The following is a 19,412-nucleotide window of genomic DNA, read 5'->3' as shown; positions in this document are numbered from 1 at the left end:
GGAATGTGATGAGGTTATATGGAGTTGGTGGACAGGTTGTTGCAAGCAGTGAAAAGTTTCTACAAAGGTAGTAAAGCATGTGTTAGAATAGGAAATGAAGTGAGCGATTGGTTTCCGGTGAGAGTGGGGCTGAGACAGGGATGTGTGATGTCGCCCGTGGTTGTTTAACTTGTATGTTGATGGAGTAGTGAGAGAGGTGAATGCTCGAGTGCTTGGACGAGGATTAAAAACTGGTAGACGAGAATGATCATGAATGGGAGGTAAATCAGTTGTTGTTTGCGGATGATACTGTATCTGATAGCAGACACAGAAGAGAAGCTTGACCGACTAGTGACAGAATTTGGAAGGGTGTGTGAGAGAAGGAAGTCTGAGAGTTAATGTGGGTAAGAGTAAGGTTATGAGATGTACGAGAAGGGAAGGTGGTGCAAGGTTGAATGTCATGTTGAATGGAGAGTTACTTGAGGAGGTGGATCAGTTTAAGTACTTGGGGTCTGTTGTTGCAGCAAATGGTGGAGTGGAAGCAGATGTACGTCAGAGAGTGAATGAAGGTTGCAAAGTGTTGGGGGCAGTTAAGGGAGTAGTAAAAAATAGAGGGTTGGGCATGAATGTAAAGAGAGTTCTATATGAGAAAGTGATTGTACCAACTGTGATGTATGGATCGGAGTTGTGGGGAATGAAAGTGATGGAGAGACAGAAATTGAATGTGTTTGAGATGAAGTGTCTGAGGAGTATGGCTGGTGTATCTCGAGTAGATAGGGTCAGGAACGAGGTGGTGAGGGTGAGAACGGGTGTGAGAAATGAGTTAGCGGCTAGAGTGGATATGAATGTGTTGAGGTGGTTTGGCCATGTTGAGAGAATGGAGAATGGCTGTCTGCTAAAGAAGGTGATGAATGCAAGAGTTGATGGGAGAAGTACAAGAGGAAGGCCAAGGTTTGGGTGGATGGATGGTGTGAAGAAAGCTCTGGGTGATAGGAGGATAGATATAAGAGAGGCAAGAGAGCGTGCTAGAAATAGGAATGAATGGCGAGCGATTGTGACGCAGTTCCGGTAGGCCCTGCTGCTTCCTCCGGTGCCTTAGATGACCGCGGAGGTAGCAGCAGTAGGGGACTCAGCAGTATGAAGCTTCATCTGTGGTGGAAATGTGGGAGGTTGGGCTGTGGCACCCTAGCAGTACCAGCTGAACTCGGCTGAGTCCCTGGTTAGGCTGGAGGAACATAGAGAGTAGAGGTCCCCTTTTTTGTTTTGTTCTTGTTGATGTTGGCTACCCCCCAAAATTGGGGGAAGGGCCTTTGGTATATGGATGGATCAATCAGAGGAGAAATATAGATAAGAGCATATAATTAATTCAAAGAAATAAGTAGGATATGTCTATCATTGGCTACTTTCCATTTTGTAAGGGTAGAAGGGACTCTCTAGCTGTGGTAAGCAGCTCTTCTAGGAGAAGGACACTCCAAAATCAAACCATTGTTTTCTAGTGTAGGGTAGTGCCATAGCCTATGTACAATGGTCTTCCACTGTCTTGAGTTAGTGTTCTCTTGCTTGAGGGTATACTCAGGCACACTATTCTATCTGTTTCCTTATTTTCTTTCCTTACTGGGCTATTTTTCCTGTAGGAAGGTTTTAGCATCTTATCCAATTAGGAAAACTTTGAACTTTTGAAGTTCTGCGGGTTCAACTTGAAGTTCCGTGTGTTCAACTACAGAGCAATAATTCGATTTTGGAGTGTCCTTTTCCTGGGAGAGCTGCTTACCATAGCTAAAGAGTCTCCTCTACTCTTGCCAGGTGGAAAGTACCCACTGAACAATTACAGTGCCATAGTTTCCCCCTGAGTGAAGAAGAATTTTCTATTACCTTAATGTTCTCAGGTGTTTGAGGAAAGGGGAGAATGTGTAAAGTATATGCCAGACTATTTGGTGAATCTATACATTAAGGAAAATTGAGCCGTAATGAGAGAGTGATCCAATGTAGTACTATCTGGCCAGTCAGAGGACCCAATACCTCTCCAGTTGTAGTGTCTCAATGGGTGGCTGGTTCCTTGGCCAACCTACTACCTTCAGTATTATCATATTGAGTCCTAACCCTTAACTGTTCAAATGGCACTAAAAAAAGGTGAGGTTTTGGTCCCTGACCTTTTCAGTCTCTTCATCTCTTCAATAATGACTATTGCAGGGCTAACTCAGAGAAGATAGGACCCAAATGAAATACTGAATGAATGGTAGCCTGTTCAATACCAGACAGTTACATGTCCATAAGCTGGCATTTTGTCTAACACTCCAGAGTCAATGCAACACATTTTAGACACCCTATCCACATACAATGCAACACATTTTAGACGCCCTATCTACATTTTGGCTAACACTCGAGACAACGCAACACATTTTAGACACCCTATCTACATTTTGGCTAACACTCCAGAGTCAATACAACACATTTTAGACACCCTATCTACATTTTAGCTAACACTCCAGAGTCATTACAACTCATGTTAGACACCCTGTCTACAATATACTGTACCAGCTACTTAGCTTACAGGTAAATGCAAGAAAAGCAGAAGTATTAGTACAACAAATTAAGCCAAATAAGAATGTGTTTGGTTTCCCTGCTGATAGTGCAGGTGGAGCCATTTTTCAAATACATTGGTTGCATTGTTTCCTCCACTACTGAGATTGATAGAGATATGCTGGAGAAAATAATCAGTTTCCCATACTTTTTGGCAGGCTGGGGACTATGGTTTTCTGAACAAATGCCTGAAACTGACTACAAGTATTTAAACCACTGTGTATATCAATTGAGACTGACTACTAAAACCCAAGTATTTAAATCAGAGTGTATATCAACTCTTCTATGGTGCAGAGGCATGAACACTATATCAACATCAGCAGGAACACTTACATATTTCCTGTTTGCAAAAATGAATAGGCCGGTCCTTGAAATATCATATTCAACACACAGAGAATCTGCAATGAACGGGGTGTAAAAGTAGTGAAGCCTTGCTCACCAAACAGTAGCTATACTGGCTTGGTACATGATCTGTATACCTGAAGAACAGCTCCCAGATTAAATTTGATACTGGCAGATAAAAAGACAACCACCGAAGAAGTGATACGAAGTCATAGCCAATTCAACTTTAAAGAAATGGAAAATTCTACCAATTAACCTGGAAACTAGTATAGGTGGCATCTATGGTCTGGAGAGCGGCTATTAACAACAGGGTCACTTACCTGTTACATGGTTGTGCAATGCATCTCGCCTTAAAAAAAGGCAGTAGCGATCCACCCAGCGAGAAGTCTCTGCTGCCATATTTCTCATCTGATTTGTCTAACATGCAGCAGCGATCCCCCCAGCGAGAAGTCTTTGCTGCCATATTTCTCATCTGATTTGTCTAACTTGCAGCAGCAATCCACCCAGCGAGAAGTCTCTGCGGCCATGTTTCTCATCTAATGTGTCTAACATGTGGCAAGGTATGTAAGTCAAAAATTGGCTGGGTGAGCTATGACAATGCGTACAGATGGCATGAGTAGTGGTACCATGTCTGAGAATCATTCACACTACAGTACATTCATCATCTACTGAGGAACCTTAAATATCATCAGTACTGATGTACTGTACTTCTATATGATTAGATTAAGATATGACTTAGAACAGATGATGTCTAGGGAAGTGTCTGAGAATAATTCACACTACATTCATCATCTACTGAGGAACCTTAAATATCATCAGTAATGATGTACTGTACTGCTATATGATTAGATTAAAATATGACTTAGAACAGATGATGCTTATGAAACAGTAAGGAAAAAGTTGCCAAGGATTTTAGATGTTTTCATGTCATCTGACTATTGTCTCAATAGAATGAAGGAAGAAATAGTGTAAAATAACAGTAAACCAAAAGGGCTCCTTAAAGAATGCACTTCAAAAATTAAGTGTGGAAAGAGGAAGCTAAATTTGAAATTTCTCATTATGATGTTGCAGACAGTACTATAGAGTGAGAACCAATTGTCAGTGCTAAAGCTCATTGAAAACTGCGTTATACACTATAAGGGATTTATGCCTAAAATGCACTTTACACATTCAACAAAAAGTCTGGCCTTTACACATTCTCCCTTTTCCTCGAACACCTGAGAACATTAAGGTAATAGGAAAATTCTTCTTCACTCTAAGGAAAATTACGGCACTGTAATTGTTCAGTGGGTACTTTCCACTTGGCAAGAGTAGAAGAGACTCTTTAGCTATGGTAAGCAGCTCTTCCAGGAAAAGAACACTCCAAAATCAAGTTATTGCTCCGTAGTTGAATATGTGGAACTTCAAAAGTTCAAAGTTTTCCTAATTGGATAAGATGCTAAAACCCTAACAGCTCCAACAGGAAAAATAGCCCAATAAGGAAAGAAAATAAGGAAACAAATAGAGTATTGTGCCTGAATATACTCTCAATGGTTCACTGGAGGGATTAGTGATCTTGAGGGTCTTTGCAGGAAGCATGAAGTCTTTATTATTGAATACAATGTTGATAGTAACAAAGAAATAAAGCTGGAAACTTGCTCTGGGAACTTACGCTGTCCTAAAGCTTAAATTCTGGCCGATTGATCATTGCCATAATTTAGCTTGTAGTGTAATGAAACAAGCATCCAAAAAAAAAAAGAACTGAGATGATAATATTGAAGCCAAATACATTTATAAGACATAAAAAGTAAAAAAACACTATCCACTTAAAGGAAGACGCCTGATAGATAGGTGTGTGGCGGGGGACAATGACGCTTCAAGGCAGTACGCTGTTGTAGCCTTTCTTGAATATAAAAGTATTCCATCCATAGCAGTGTTGTGCCAGCGATGTAATTTCTAAGTTCAACAAAAAGTCATTTGTCTCCTTTGACAAGTAAAATTAAAAAGGTTCTGTTGCACCTTATTTCAAGATAAGTATTGCAATGCATTTCATCCATCAGAAGTTTATAGAAATTATTAAGAAGTGCCAATTACAAAATCTTCATGTGATGTTTGAAATCAGTTTTAGTGTTGCTAAATAGAATGATAACAATAAACATTCATGCTGTGAGATTATGACGGCCCAAGAGTAGGTTGCGACTCAAAAGCGAGATGAAAGCAATTGTGTCTTGGCCCGTCGCATTGGTGACCCCGGAGTGACTCGAACACCCAGCCTTCTGATCTAGAGTAATTTGAAGGGGCAAGACTCAGCTGCTTTCATCTCGCTTTTGAGTCGCAGCGTACTCTTGGCCCGTCATAAGATAAAAGTTGTCAAGAGGCACTGTCATCAAAAGAAGGAACTGCTATCCTACTGTTTTCCAACAAGTACCGGTAGAATAAATAATCTAAAATAGATATAGGAGGCCTTACAAGGTACTGTGTACTTATAGTCCATTTCTTTTAGCGATGCATATTTGCACCGACTCGCAGCGGTGCCCTTTTAGCTCGGAAAAGTTTCCGGATCCCTGATTGGTTGGACAAGATAATTCTAACCAATCAGCGATGAGGAACCTTTTCCGAGCTAAAAGGGCACCGCCGTGAGTCAGTGCAAATATGCATCGCTAAAAGAAATGGACTATAGTATGTGTATTTTGAATTCATATAAAATAATCTACCAAGAAATAAAAAAAAAAAAAAAACATTCATATTCGAATTGATGTTTGTTTTACAAGATCCCGGTATCAAAATTTCTAAAGTAAATTATACATTATATAGGCTACATCCTGTTGCAGCATTTATTTGACAAACCTATACACGCATTCTCTCGTTTATCAGCTCTGGCAAAAGACCAGGGAACTAGCTCCCCTATATTTGTTGATTAACCTGTACATACTTATTGTGTACAGCAATACAGGCATTGTACAGGAATACTATTGGTTAGGATTTACTGTTGAGAAATATTGTAATCAATTAAACCCATACTTTTGTGATGAATAGAATTGAATATTGTAATCTTTGACAGCTGGATCTACAGTCAATTGAACTAACTTATCTAGTTGCCTTTTGAAAATGCCATGCTAGAATACATGTAGAAATTAATAAATATAGTTTACTATTATATGGGCATAGTAATGTATAGGATTTAATGTTGCAAAAAAGTGTAATCAATGAAATGAAGTAGACTTTAGATAGAATCTGCAATCAATAGAACTATAGTCAATTCTTTTTAGTGAGGCTGATTTGCACAGACTCGCAGGGGTGCCCTTTTAGCTCGGAAAAGTGCCCTGATCGCTGATTGGTTGGACAAGATAATTCTAACCAATCAGATTGCAGGAAACTTTTCTGAGCTAAAAGGGCACCGCTGTGAGTCGGTGCAAATCTACCTCGCAGGGGTGCCCTTTTAGCTCGGAAAGTGTCCTGATCGCTGATTGGTTGGACAGGATAATTCTAACCAATCAGATTGCAGGAAACTTTTCCGAGCTAAAAGGGCACCGCTGCGAGTCGGTGCAAATCTGCCTCGCAGGGGTGCCCTTTTAGCTCGGGAAAGTGTCCTGATCGCTGATTGGTTGGACAAGATAATTCTAACCAATCAGATTGCAGGAAACTTTTCCGAGCTAAAGGGGCACTGCTGCGAGTCGATGCAAATGCGCCTCATTGATAAAAATTGAGTATAACTCCTAGACTAGTCGCCTTTTGAAAATGCCGTGCCAGAATCCGTATCGAAATCAATGAATCATTCGATCTATTTTTGCAGGTGAATGAACGAAGCTAAGGATGGGCCAGAACATGTGTTGCCCCAAAAAGGGGCCTCCACCTCCGAATCATCACGGGCAGTTCGACCACATAGGTAAGTGAGATTTCCTAACGATTCTGCTTAAACTTGTTTGATGTTCTTGTGGTAAAAAACGTATGTCGACACTTTTATTACTTGAATCTTTCATTGTTCATGGTGATTAGTTGCAGTAATGTGGTTCATATGTCATTCTTTTATTTGTATCAGTATTTTTATTTGTAATTCCGAGTACTGTTTTGTGAAGTACTCGCTCCTTAGCTTTTTTATACTTGCAATGAAACTTGAGAGCACATTCCGTTAAGAAAAATTAGCTTTTGTTACCCTCCATTCACTCGAGTCATTTATTTATTTATTTTCCATCCCATTTTGGCAGTTTATTTTTGGAACTGAACTTTTTTTATGTTAATATTGTGCTTTAGATTCTGTTTTTCTCTGTCCCAAGCTTAATCTGAAATCCTTCGGCAGTTGTGTCGGTGTTGAACGTGACAAACATTTTTTTTTTAGTTAGAGGCGACCTCTAGAATAGTTTTCGAATCTTAAGTGTGCTTCATTGTCCGATGAGTGCCGTAGATGATGAAACAAGTTCCCTTCAAGTATATCACAAAAGAATTATTTTAGTTCATATTTGTAACATTATACAGTTGTCCAATTTTCATGACGGAGTGTTCATAACTCTCAGACACCTTAAAATGCTTTTCAAAGGAACATGTAGCATTACTTGGCAGGTTTAGTTTATATTTTTTTGTAACATTAACCCATTTTATTGCTTTTAGAGTTTATAAATAATTTAGAACATAAACTTTTATTATTGAGTTTTAAATAGTGTACAGTATCATTAATAATATTTTAATACTTTTATATAAACTGATTTTACTAAAGCACACACACACACTTTGGTAGAGGTAATGGAAAAAAGGAATTTAGGCTACTCCAAAGAGATTAGAATGTGAACAGAACTCACGAATGTTCAAGGGAGGTAAATGGTGGAAAAATTGATGCCGAAATATGAGACGACAGTCTGTTTTATGAATGCACATACAGGTTAACTTTAATTGAAAAGACTATAGAGAAATGTTTCCTTTTTTTTTTTTTCTTAAATTCTCAGGGGGCTCTGAGTCTTTCAGGATGACGGATATGAGTGGAGGTGATCCCATGAGAGCGACAATGAACTATAATAGAGATTACTTTTATGGCGGTGGCCTACAAACCCAGGCCGTGGCCCCTCTGTTGATGAAAGGTGGTTTTACTATTCTGTTACATTAACTTGCAAAACATTAATGCGTCCGAGGCTTTCCCCCCCACATGCTTCTAGCTGCAGACTACATAAAAGACAATTATATCTGTGATTCATCCGTACATTCAATAGCGAATCATAAACACACCACTCCTTGCTGATGCTGCTGCTATTACCCACCAGCAGCCAGAGCACTAGCTCTCGAGCAATAGCCAAACTTGCCTATCTCTCTCTCTCTTTCTCTCTCTCTCTCTCTCTGCTGTTGATCATGGAAAACATCTTGCTGTGTTCACAGGTAAAGGGGATGTCAACGCCTCCATGACACCTCCGAATGGTGGTGGGGGGAACCCTCGGTATTATCCAGACCCGTCCGGAGCCAGAGCTGCTTATAACTCGCAACAGCACGGAGTCGATGTAATCCGCTCAAATTCAGGACAAGGTGGGTTTTTCCATTCATATTCTGAAAGAGAGAGAATGTACCTATGATGTGTATCCATTATCAGCAGCAAAGTTTTTTATTCACTCTTGAAGTATTTCGTTAATTGTAAGATCTTTAATATTGTTAGGCTTTATGGTTTTGAGGTTTTCAGATGTTAGGTTTTTGTTTCATTATGGCGACACCTTTTCAGATCAGCACTTTTGAATAAAGCAGACGAAGTAGATTTTCTCTCTGAAGGGAAGTGCAGAGCGTTTTTTAAGACGGAAATAAAGTGTTTATTGTTGATTACTAGAGACCCCTGTGGGTTTTTTTTCCCAAGGAAAAAGGCAGTTTAAACATTTACTGAAACCAAAAATTTGAGCATCAAATATGAAGTTCTGGAACAAATGAACCCAATTTCACGAAAAAGATTAAATGGTAAAAATGAGATTATTAACTGTATGTGCAAAGGGAATACTTAGGTTACATATTTTATGCAACACAGTATGCATCAAGCATATAACGGAGACCCCCTTTTATGATTTCTTTTTGAAGTTTGGAGTGACGAAGTCATTGTAACCTGGATGACGAAATACATTTTACAACAGAACACCGGTTTTAAAGTCTGCCATTTTACAATGGCGTCATTTCAGTTTCTATCCTTTTATTTTCCCAATAACGTTTATGACTAAACTCTGTATATAAATGTTTGCAATATAATTTTTAATCCATTGGTTTTCAAGCACAGTTGATTTACATTATGCATCAGTACAGCCTTGCCCTTATTGTTATATACATATTGTGTTCTGTACGTGTCTGTGACTTACCCTTTTGGTGTGGCTGCTGAGCTAATTTTATCCCAGTCAGTATTTTAGCCTTAATTTCACCTCCCCTCCCCCCCTCCCCTTTTCTGCCTGCCATTTAGGTGTTGGTGTTGACCATGGTATTCATGATGCATGCTGTGATTTATGCTTCAGTTGCAAATATTTCGTTTTATATATTGAACTGTTAAAGTGACATACGTAGTACGTGTGTTTTTACTAATGACTAATATTGGTATGGAGTATATGACTTGAGATTTAATATTGCATTTAATATTTTCATCATTGAAATGTTGTCAGAAATGACAGGATGTTTATCAATTCTTCAATTTCATGTGCTTAAAATTGTTTATTCAAATGATTTTCAGGAGGTTGAATTTCATCAGATGGTTGAAAATGTCCCATTTCGTTTGATGTGACGGAATGGTCGAGATATCACCCGTACAGATATGTTTTTATTTCTCGTGTAAAGATTCGGGAAATTGAGTCTCATGAAATGTTTTGCTAGAGAGACAGTTGCTAGGGACACAGAGTTGAAAACGTTCCATTTCGTTTGATGTGGCGGAATGGTTGAGATATTGCCCGTACAGATGTGTTTTTATTTCTCGTGTAAAGATTCGGGAAATTGAGTCTCATGAAATGTTTTGCTAGAGACACAGTTGCGAGGGACACAGAGTTGAAAATGTTCCCATTTCGTTTGATGTGACGGAATGGTTGAGATATCACCCGTACAGATATGTTTTTATTTCTCGTGTAAAGATTCGGGAAATTGAATCTCATGAAATGTTTTGTTAGAGGCATTGATGTTATGGTTAACGAAATGGTTGAAATAACAGATACAGTAAGTTTTTATTTCTCAAGCAAAGTGTGAAAAATTATGAAATGCAAAAGACTACTGGACTTGCAGTTAGTACTAGACAAACCATGGGTAAAAGGCGAGAAAATTTGGTTTGATGCTTATATTGGTATAATATGTTATCATTCTACATATAATCATTTAGATTTTATATCTGAAGTACATATTGTTACATTCTTAACCCTTTTACCCCCAATGGACGTACTGGTACGTTTCACAAAACTCATCCCTTTACCCCAATGGAGGTACTGGTACGTCCTAGCAAAAAACTACTATTTACATTTATTTTGCATATATTTGATAACTTTATGAGAAACTTCAGGCATTTTCCAAAAGAATGAGACCAACCTGACCTCTCTATGACAAAAATTAAGGCTGTTACAGCAATTTAAAAAAAATATAGTGCAAAATGTGCTTGAAAAAAAAATGCTTGGGGGTTAAGGGATGGAAAGTTCCAAATACAGTAGCTTGGGGGTAAAACGGTTAAGGTAGAGTACAGTATAGAAAATGAGTATGAAGCAATAGAAAGTTTATATTAGCGGGTAGATAAAAAGTGAGGTTTTATTACGCAATAATTTTAGAAAATTTGAGTTACGATCACATGGAAGAGGAAGGGGAGAAAGTAAATCTGAAGAAAAGGTTTAATGAGTAAATAAACTATGATAATTAAATGAAAAAATCTGTCTTAAGGAAGTTGAGTCTTGTGTTGAAGTAAGTACTTTAAACCATAGCTGGGTAGGGGAAAGATAGAAGAAGAGGAGGTCTGAATGCTGCAAGATTAGGTGTTAGTATAAATCTAAGAATATTTATAGAAGGAAATCTTATATACTGTGCTGCGTGGTGTGACGGAGATCATAAACATAGCAGTATTCTTCATATTGCCACCTACATAAGTTATGTGACAATTCTCACTCTACTGTCATTTTTCTTATTCCAGCAATGCATTTCTTTCTCCCTGTTTTTCTCCTCACTTTTCTTTTTCTTGACTAATTAGACTTTTAAACCTTATCTTCTCAGTGCAGTTCACACCTTGGAGTTGTTCCTTCATTTATTTCATAAATCCTTATTTTACCTCAATGATACCTCGAAGTAATGGGGGATTTTGAGGAGGGAGAAGTCTAATTGGAAAGGGACCTCTGGTAGTGGTATCACTCGCCCCAGTTTGAATACCGACACCCTTTAGGGGTGAGCGAGCTGGGTATATTCCTGGCATTCCATGCAACTTTTTTCTCTGGTATATTCAGCAGTATTTATACCTTTGAAATGGTGCTTTAAGGAGCATTTCACGGAGTGACACAGGTTGAGCCCAGAAATAGATTTTTCCTTCGTCAAAATCCCCAATTTACCTCAATTTCTTTTCTAATAAGTCTCGTTTGTTATTCTCTCGGCCTACGAAACAAAAAGCTCCTTCACATCGACATACCTTCTACATCCAGTTCGTCTTCAATTGTTTGCATTTCAAACTGATACATCAAATTTGCTAAACATCATTTCACCATTCTTTTTATACATTATGCTGATATGCTCCTATTTTCCATAGACTTTTCTTTTCCATTAAAAGTTTTCTTTGCTTCTCCAACCGTACAGTACAGTATTATATGTTTCCTTATTGCAGTCTACTTGTTTTAGTTTCTCAGTTAATCATAGCTATTTGTCATAAACTTATATAAGCTTTCTATCATATTGATAGCCGATTCATTTTCCTCTCTGGCTCTATTTGCATTCCGTAACAACATTGTTTTGCTGATCAGTAGTGTTGTAATTATTAAAAAAAAACGTATACATAGTTTCCAGGTTGTTTTGCTTCTCTACTACATTCTCTGATAACCTTTTCAATAAGAAAAATAGCCTTCGCTTTACACTCTATTCCTGAATGGAAAAAGGTTTTTCTCATATCGTCACCCTCATAAACTAACTGCCTAAGTCATTTTCTCCACTTGTTGGTAAATAAAAAAAAACTTCTCATTTCCTAATTCTTTATATCATTGTATTGAGCTTCAATTAACAAATTCTAATTCTCAAATTCTTCTGCTAAGAATTTGTGAATTGAAACTCAAGACAATGATATAAAGAATTAGGAAATGAGAAGGATTTTTTTTTGAGTTCCCAACAAGTGGAGAAAATGACTTAGGCAATTAGTTTATGAGGGTGACGATATGTCAGATTTTTCCCTTTTCAACATTCTTCTTATACTGTACTGTACTGTATTTGAAAGCTAAGTAGAAATGATACTAGTTCTGTTTTACAAGTACTGTACTCTAAAGTACCTGGATTCATATGATTGTCTCAAAGATCTTTTACTTTGTCTCGTTAAATCTCTGGGTTCTCATGACTCTTCACATCTCAAGAAGATTCTGTCCTCCCTCACAGCCTTGCCCTGCCTCCATTATTTCCATTAATCTTCTGAGGTTGAAGTGACTTCTTTCTAGAAGCTAGTCAAGTCTTCCATTTTCTTTTGCGCCAGCCACCCGTTGATATACCACCATTAGAGAGTTATGGAGTCTTTTGACTGGCCAGACGGTACTACATTGGATCTTTCTCTCTGGTTACGGTTCATTTTCCTTTTGCCTACATACACTCATAGAATAGTGTAGCCTAATCTTTATATATTCTCTGTCCTCATACACCTGACAACACTGAGATTACCAAACAATTCTTTTTCATCGAAGGGGTTAAGCACTGTACTGTAATTGTTCAGTGGCCACTTTCTTCTTGGTGAGGGTAGAAGAAAGGCTTTAGCAATGGTAAGCAGCTCTTCTAGGAGAAGGGCACTCCAAAATCAAACCATTATTGTCTAGTCTTGGTTAGTGCCATAGCCTCTGTACCATGGTCTTCCACTGTCTTGGGTCAGAGTTCTCTTGCTTGAGGGTACTCTCAGGCACACTATTCTATCTTATTTCTCTTCCTCTGGTTTTGTTAAAGTTTTTATAGTTTATATAATAGACATTTATTTCAAAGTTGTAACTCTTCTTAAAGTATTTTCTTTTTCCTTGTTTCCTTTCCTCACGGGGTTATTTTCCCTGTTGGAGCTCCTGGGCTTATAGCATCCTGCTTTTCCAACTAGGGTTGTAGTTTAGCAAGTAATAATAGTCATAATAGACACTCCCATCTATTGGAGTTATTGTGTTTATATGGTAGTAAATGGCAATAAGAGTGCTTGAGGACACCAAATGGTAACGGTTATTTCAGTCTTTTATTTAGTTGTTACTGCCGGTCACATAGTTACGCTCAGCAAAGCCAGATTGTGTGGTTTGATATAGTATAAATGGGCTGTTTAGCATGAGATTGATAGGGAATGGCTTCTTCTGGCTTTTCTATGCATTCATGTGGTAATTTTCATTGGGTTTAATGCTTAAAGATACGCACTCCCTTGGTGCAACGTGTCGAGGGCAGTATATTTTAAGGTTAAAGGTGTCTGGTTTCAGTTCCAGTTTCGTCAGTGTTCTGATGCTCGCCAGAACGTCAGGCGGGCAAGCCCAACCCCCCACTTTGGTGCCAAAGCACAGCAGTGGCCTCCACAGTAAACAGCTTAAACTCACTGTCCCGGGCGGGGATCGATCTGCAGTCATGCGAATGCTACGCAAACACGACAGCCTCCAGTCATTAAGCTGAGTGTTTTAGCTTTCCAGTCCCTCTTATTGAACAATCTCGTCAGCTTATGGGTACCAAAGTTCGCGTTAAGGACTCCAAACGTAAAAGAAGAAGTGTCTTTTAGTTCAGTAATAAATCCAGAGAAGACTAGGCTGGGGATTACTGCTCAGGCTATTGCCAAGTTATTAGGAGTTGGTGGTAGTGGACTTCTGGTATGTACGAACCCTAGGCTAAATTCATAAAATTTTGCCTAGCGATAGTATTGTACCAGTTATTAAGGATTCTGATGGCACACATCGTATTACAGTCTGTAACCTCATCACGAATCTCGCTATGTCGATTTACTTCAGGTATTTTGGAACCCCCACATCCTTATTATCCGGTTAGCTCGTTATGACCACCGGATTCCTAGATTGAAAACTGGGAGTGGTAGTTTTGATGCTAGCCCTTTTACCCCCAAGCTATTTGGAACTTTCTAACCCTTAACCCCCAGGCATTTTCTTTTTCAACCACATTTTGCTATATATTTTATTTGAATTGCGCTAACGGCCTTAATTTTCGTCATAGAGAGGTCAGGTTGGTCTCATTATTTTGGAAAATGCCTGAAGTTTCTCATAAAGTTATCAAAAATATGCAAAAAAAAAATGTAAATAGCAGTTTTTTTGCAAGGACTTACTGGTACATCCATGTGGGTAAAGGGATGAGTTTTGTGAAACGTACTAGTACGTCCATTGGGGGTAAAAGGGTTAAGAAGGATGGAAGTTTTAGTCAGTGTGAAAAAACCTATTTCTGACTCCATTTTTATATTTGTGGATGATTAAAACAACCATTCCTTACCAGGCTTTTCCATCTCAAAAGAAGATTTAATCCTTCAGTTTGTTGGTGAAGGTCAAGCAGATGAAAGCAATATCTGCATGTATTTGGATGAGGCTCTTAGAGACCATGGCTTCTTGAGAAGTTTGTTTTGATGGGTTGGTTAGAAGATGGGGGAATTACAGTTACATCTCTGTTGTCATTGGAATAAAACCTCCAATCTGGATACAATTTGTATTCCTATTATTTAGAATTTGTAGAATAGTGGGACGCCCCTTGTCCTTAGGGTCAGGTTGTGACTTTAGAAGTAAAGGTTATGTATATACGTGTTTTTTCATGGATGCTTCCCCGGAAGGCTGGGGCACGATCTTGGATTATCTTCATCCGTATGGAAAGTGGTTGGAGAAGCAATCGGCCCCACGCATGAATTGCCTTTTAACTCTTAACTGTACGTGCAGGGCCTTCAGACTCTGGAGTCTTTGTTGGTGGGGAAGCACTGGCTTACATTTGAAAGCAGGTCCTAAAAGATAGAAGTCATTGTTCACTCTGGCAGAAGCATTCTCATCTTGAACGGATCTGATGGTATACCTCTTCTATCTCGGTTTATTTCAGGGAACCTTAGTGAAATTCATAGAAATAATTTGATTATTTCTATACTACCCTGAGGTTCATATCATGGCGGGGTGAGAGTGAGCCCCACTAATTGATGAAATCAAGAGGCTGTTGAACTGAGATAAAAGTAACTGCATATTCAAGCAAACACTCTTGTTGACATCCACTGCCATATGAACCCAATGCTCCACTAGAGGAGCATAGCTATTATAGTTAAATAAAACGGGAAATTTTAGATATTTAGGATAGTAACACATTTACCTTGCTCCGAGAAGGAAGCCATATAAGCCTCAAGCGAGTATATAAACGATTAATTTTATTATTAACATCCCACTTTTTCTGTAGGGCTTCAGCCGTCTCGTGCCTCAATATAGTTGGGACCTCCAAAAGATATTAATCCACTTTTTACACTTTCCTCCCATCCTCTCCAAGCTTCACCATCTACTCTCATTGTATCTGTTATATTTATTCTGTCTCCATTGCACCATTTGTCAGTCTTCAATATTGCCTTACCTGTCTTCTCTTTCGTGTATCTTATAGTATTTCTTTAATTTGTTCATACTGTACATATGATTATTTTTTAAAGATCTTTCATCTCAGTTTCTATCAATAAAGTGATTTTTCCCAAACCTTTTGAGCCGACTATATTTTTATAACCCCTTTTACTTGATCATGTAATTAGCAATATCTATGTCCTTGAATGACCTAATTTCTAAAATATGCTGACAGTTATTGAATCGGGTTAAAGGATGTAAAGAAGGTAATTAGGAGCTCGAAGAGGCAAAACATATCAAATTTGAACGATTGAATGAACAAGGTGTGCGAGATATCTGTAGTGGGCAAAACATTAAGAGGAATATATTGTCATGTTTGCAAATGGGAAAACCTTTAAAAGTAAGCATAATAACATATTAAAAGTAGTGAACGACACCTCGTAATAACGGGGGATTTTGAGGAGGGAGAAGTCTAATTGGAAAGGGACCTCTGGTAGTGGTTTCACTCGCCCCAGTTTTAATACCGACACCCTTTATGGGTGAGCGAGCTGGGTATATTCCTGGCATTCCATGCAACTTTTTTCTCTGGTATATTTAGCAGTATTTATACCTTAGAAATGGTGCTTTAAGGAGCATTTCACTGGGCGACACAGGTCCCTCGCCCAGAAATAGATTTTTCCTTCGTCAAAATCCCTTATTTGAATGATTATTTTAGGGGTATGGTTGTGAAAATAAGACTAAGAACAAAAGTATTAATAGTTGAAGAGTTTTGAGGTGTTCATTACGAAAGGGTTGTGGGTGAAGTTTATAAGTTTAAAGCTGATTGTGGCTAATAGAGACTTGGGAGCTTATAATAGAATAGGTTGAGGTTAATCAATTTCTGTGGTAGCTCAAGGGATGTATATGCAAATGTTTGTCTGTTTCCTGTTACTTTGTGTCGTCCTGTCTTTTCTTACCTCCCTCCTCCTTGTTTCTACTGTATTATTATTATTATTACTACTACTACTACTACTACTACTACTACTACTACTACTACTACTACTACTACTACTACTACTACCCAAGCTACAACCGTAGTTGGAAAAGCAAGATGCTATAAACCCAAGGGCTCCAACAGGGAAAAATAGTCCAGTGAAGAAGGGAAATAAGGAAATAAATAAATGATGAGAACACGTTAACAATAAATCATTCTAAAACAGTAACGTGAAAAACAGATGTCATATATAAACTATAAAGACTCATGTCAGCCTGGTCAACATAAAAACATTTGCTCCAACTTTGAACTTCTACTGATTCTGCTCGTATAATCTTTGGGTTACCGGTCAAAAATATATTGAGAGTAAGAAAAAATTTTATAATAGAAGTGAAACTTGTGTTAAAACGGAATTAGGTATGATTGGAATTACGTCGTTTATATAGGTTGAGTAATCGTATGAGTGGAATAATGAGGAATATTAAAGTTCCGGTAGGCCCTGCTGCTTCCTCCGGTGCCTTAGATGACCGCGGAGGTAGCAGCAGTAGGGGATTCAGCGTTATGAAGCTTCATCTGTAGTGGATGGCGGGGGAGGGTGGGCTGTGGCACCCCAGCAGTACCAGCCGAACTCGGTTGAGTCCCTTGTCAGGCTGGGAAGAACGTAGAGAGGAGAGGTCCCCTGTTTTGTTTCATTTGTTGATGTCGGCTACCCCCCAAAATTGGGGAAGTGCCTTGGTATATGTATGATGTTAAAGGAAGGGCAAATGTTGGTGTAGAGTTGTAAGGTACACAAATATTGTGTGAATAGTTTGAAATAGTGCTTGTTTGTTTATGATTCTGTGTTACCTTGTGACAGTAAAAAGAAGCCGTTGATACTGGGTGATAAAGTTTGAAAGACTTTGTGAGAGGAGAAAGTTGAAGGATTGTGTAAGCATAGCAAGGTTATGGCAATGATTAGATGGAGAAAGTTTGGGAGAGGTCGATTCCCACTGGTATATGGGAGTGCGTGTATGCCAAAAGGCATATAGGAAAAAGAGAATAGCCTGAGAAAGTTTGGTGATAGAATTGAAGAGATACAGTGATACCTCGGTACTCGACCATAATCCGTTCGAGATCCGTGTTCGACCTCCGATTTGTTCGAGTACCGAATTTTTTTTCCCCATAAGAAATAATGGTATATATTCTATTCCGTTCCCAAGCACTCGAACAGGCCCAAAATATTAATAAAACGTGTACCTAAACAACAATAATTATCTAAATGTGTATGAAATTGGTCAGAAAATCCTATAAAACAATTTTAAACCATTTACTGTACTAAAATAAAACAATTTTAAACCATTTTCTGTACTGTAGTGAACATACCTTTGAGCAGCGGTTCGATGGCATACAGGGATGGATGTGGAGAGGATGGAAGGGGGAGGTTACTGCTTGGAAGGAGAGTCCCCTTCCATGATGTGGCGGGGTAGTTCTCCTTCAGGAGTTGTTTCTCTCTCCAATGAAAGGGTGGGCAGATCTATTTCAGGGGTTTCTTCTCTTCTTTGTCTCTTCTTTGGAGGAGAAACAGGCTTTGATGTAGCAGCTTTCTTTTCTTTTGTGAAAAACTGGTCTATTGTTAATTGTTTCTTCCTCCTCTGCAGTATTCTTCGAAAATGATACATGACACTATCATTAAACATATGCACTGCCCGGTTTGCTACTGCAATTTCTGGGTGGTATTTTTCAGCAAAAGCCTGCACATCTGCCCACTTGGAACAAATTTCATTGATGAGAGAACTTGGAACATCCTCCCTTACCTCATCCTCTTCTGAAGATTCCTGCTCCACAATCAGATCCTGCTGCTGTTGTTGTTGCAGGTGCAACAATTCCTCCACAGTCAACTCGGTAGAATGGCTTTCTACAAGCTCATCAATATCATCCTTGTCGACCTCAAGCCCCAAACTCCTGCCCATGACAACAATTTCCTCAACGACATCAGTGTCATCAGAAATTACAGGGGTAGCAGTGCTTGGACCCGCCTCTGGTTGGAAACCTTCAAACTCCCTCTCTGTGACACATGATGGCCACAGCTTACGCCAGGCAGAGTTCAATGTCCTATAGGTCACACCTCGCCAAGCTTGGTCAATCATGTTAACAGAGTTGAGGATGCTGAAGTGTTCCTTCCAGAATTCCTTTAGGGTCAACTTCGTGTCACTGGTCACTTCAAAACACTTTCTGAAAAGGGCCTTGGTATAGAGTTTTTTGAAGTTTGAAATGACCTGTTGGTCCATGGGCTGGAGTATGGGAGTAGTATTGGGGGGCAAGAATTTGATTTTGATAAAGCTGTATTCTTCTTTCAAGTCATCCTCGAGACCTGGAGGATGTGCAGGAGCATTGTCCATAACCAGAAGACATTTCATTGGCAAGCTCTTTTCAATGAGGTAAGCCTTAACCTGGGGGGCAAACACTTCGTTTATCCACTCAGTAAAGAATTGTCTTGTGACCCAAGATTTAGTGTTCGAGCGCCACATAACTGGTAGTGCACTTTTACAAATATTATTTCGTTTGAACACCCGGGGGTTGTCCGAGTGGTACACTAACAAGGGTTTGATCTTGCAATCGCCACTTGCATTTGCACACAGCAACAATGTTAGCCTATCTTTCATTGGCTTGTGACCTGGCATCTTCGTCTCGTCCTTGGTAATGTACGTATTGGCTGGCATTTTCTTCCAAAATAACCCAGTCTCATCACAATTAAAGACTTGTTGTGCGATCAAATTTTGTTCATTTATGTACCGATCGAATTCCCCCACGTATTTATCGGCTGCAATTTGATCCGAACTAGCTGCCTCCCCATGCCTAGTAACACGATGAATACCTGTTCTATTACGAAACTTTTCAAACCAACCCCT

At 38.9% G+C, this 19,412-nt stretch overlaps 1 protein-coding gene across 11 annotated transcripts in view; it reads left to right on the top strand.

Moving 5' to 3' along the window:
* Window positions 1-19,412, top strand: part of LOC137620479 (tyrosine-protein kinase Src64B-like) — a 145,615-nt gene that overhangs the window by 60,066 nt on the left and 66,137 nt on the right. For 6 of the 11 annotated variants that reach the window (XR_011040064.1, XR_011040063.1, XM_068350637.1 and 3 more), the window contains 2 exons: window positions 6,674-6,766; window positions 8,242-8,385. Coding sequence is in view for 9 of the 11 variants with exons in the window: in XM_068350637.1 (XP_068206738.1) it covers window positions 6,694-6,766; window positions 8,242-8,385 (217 nt within the window). In the remaining 2 variants the exon portion in view is untranslated. Of the gene's footprint in view, window positions 1-6,673; window positions 6,767-7,817; window positions 7,950-8,241; window positions 8,386-19,412 lie in introns of all 11 variants that reach the window. The other 5 variants (XM_068350643.1, XM_068350644.1, XM_068350642.1 and 2 more) reach the window with 2 other exon arrangements.

The sequence above is a fragment of the Palaemon carinicauda genome, chromosome 27, assembly GCF_036898095.1.
Source record: "Palaemon carinicauda isolate YSFRI2023 chromosome 27, ASM3689809v2, whole genome shotgun sequence".
NCBI classification, from domain to species: domain Eukaryota; kingdom Metazoa; phylum Arthropoda; class Malacostraca; order Decapoda; family Palaemonidae; genus Palaemon; species Palaemon carinicauda.
This window is presented reverse-complemented; position numbering and strand designations above follow the sequence as displayed.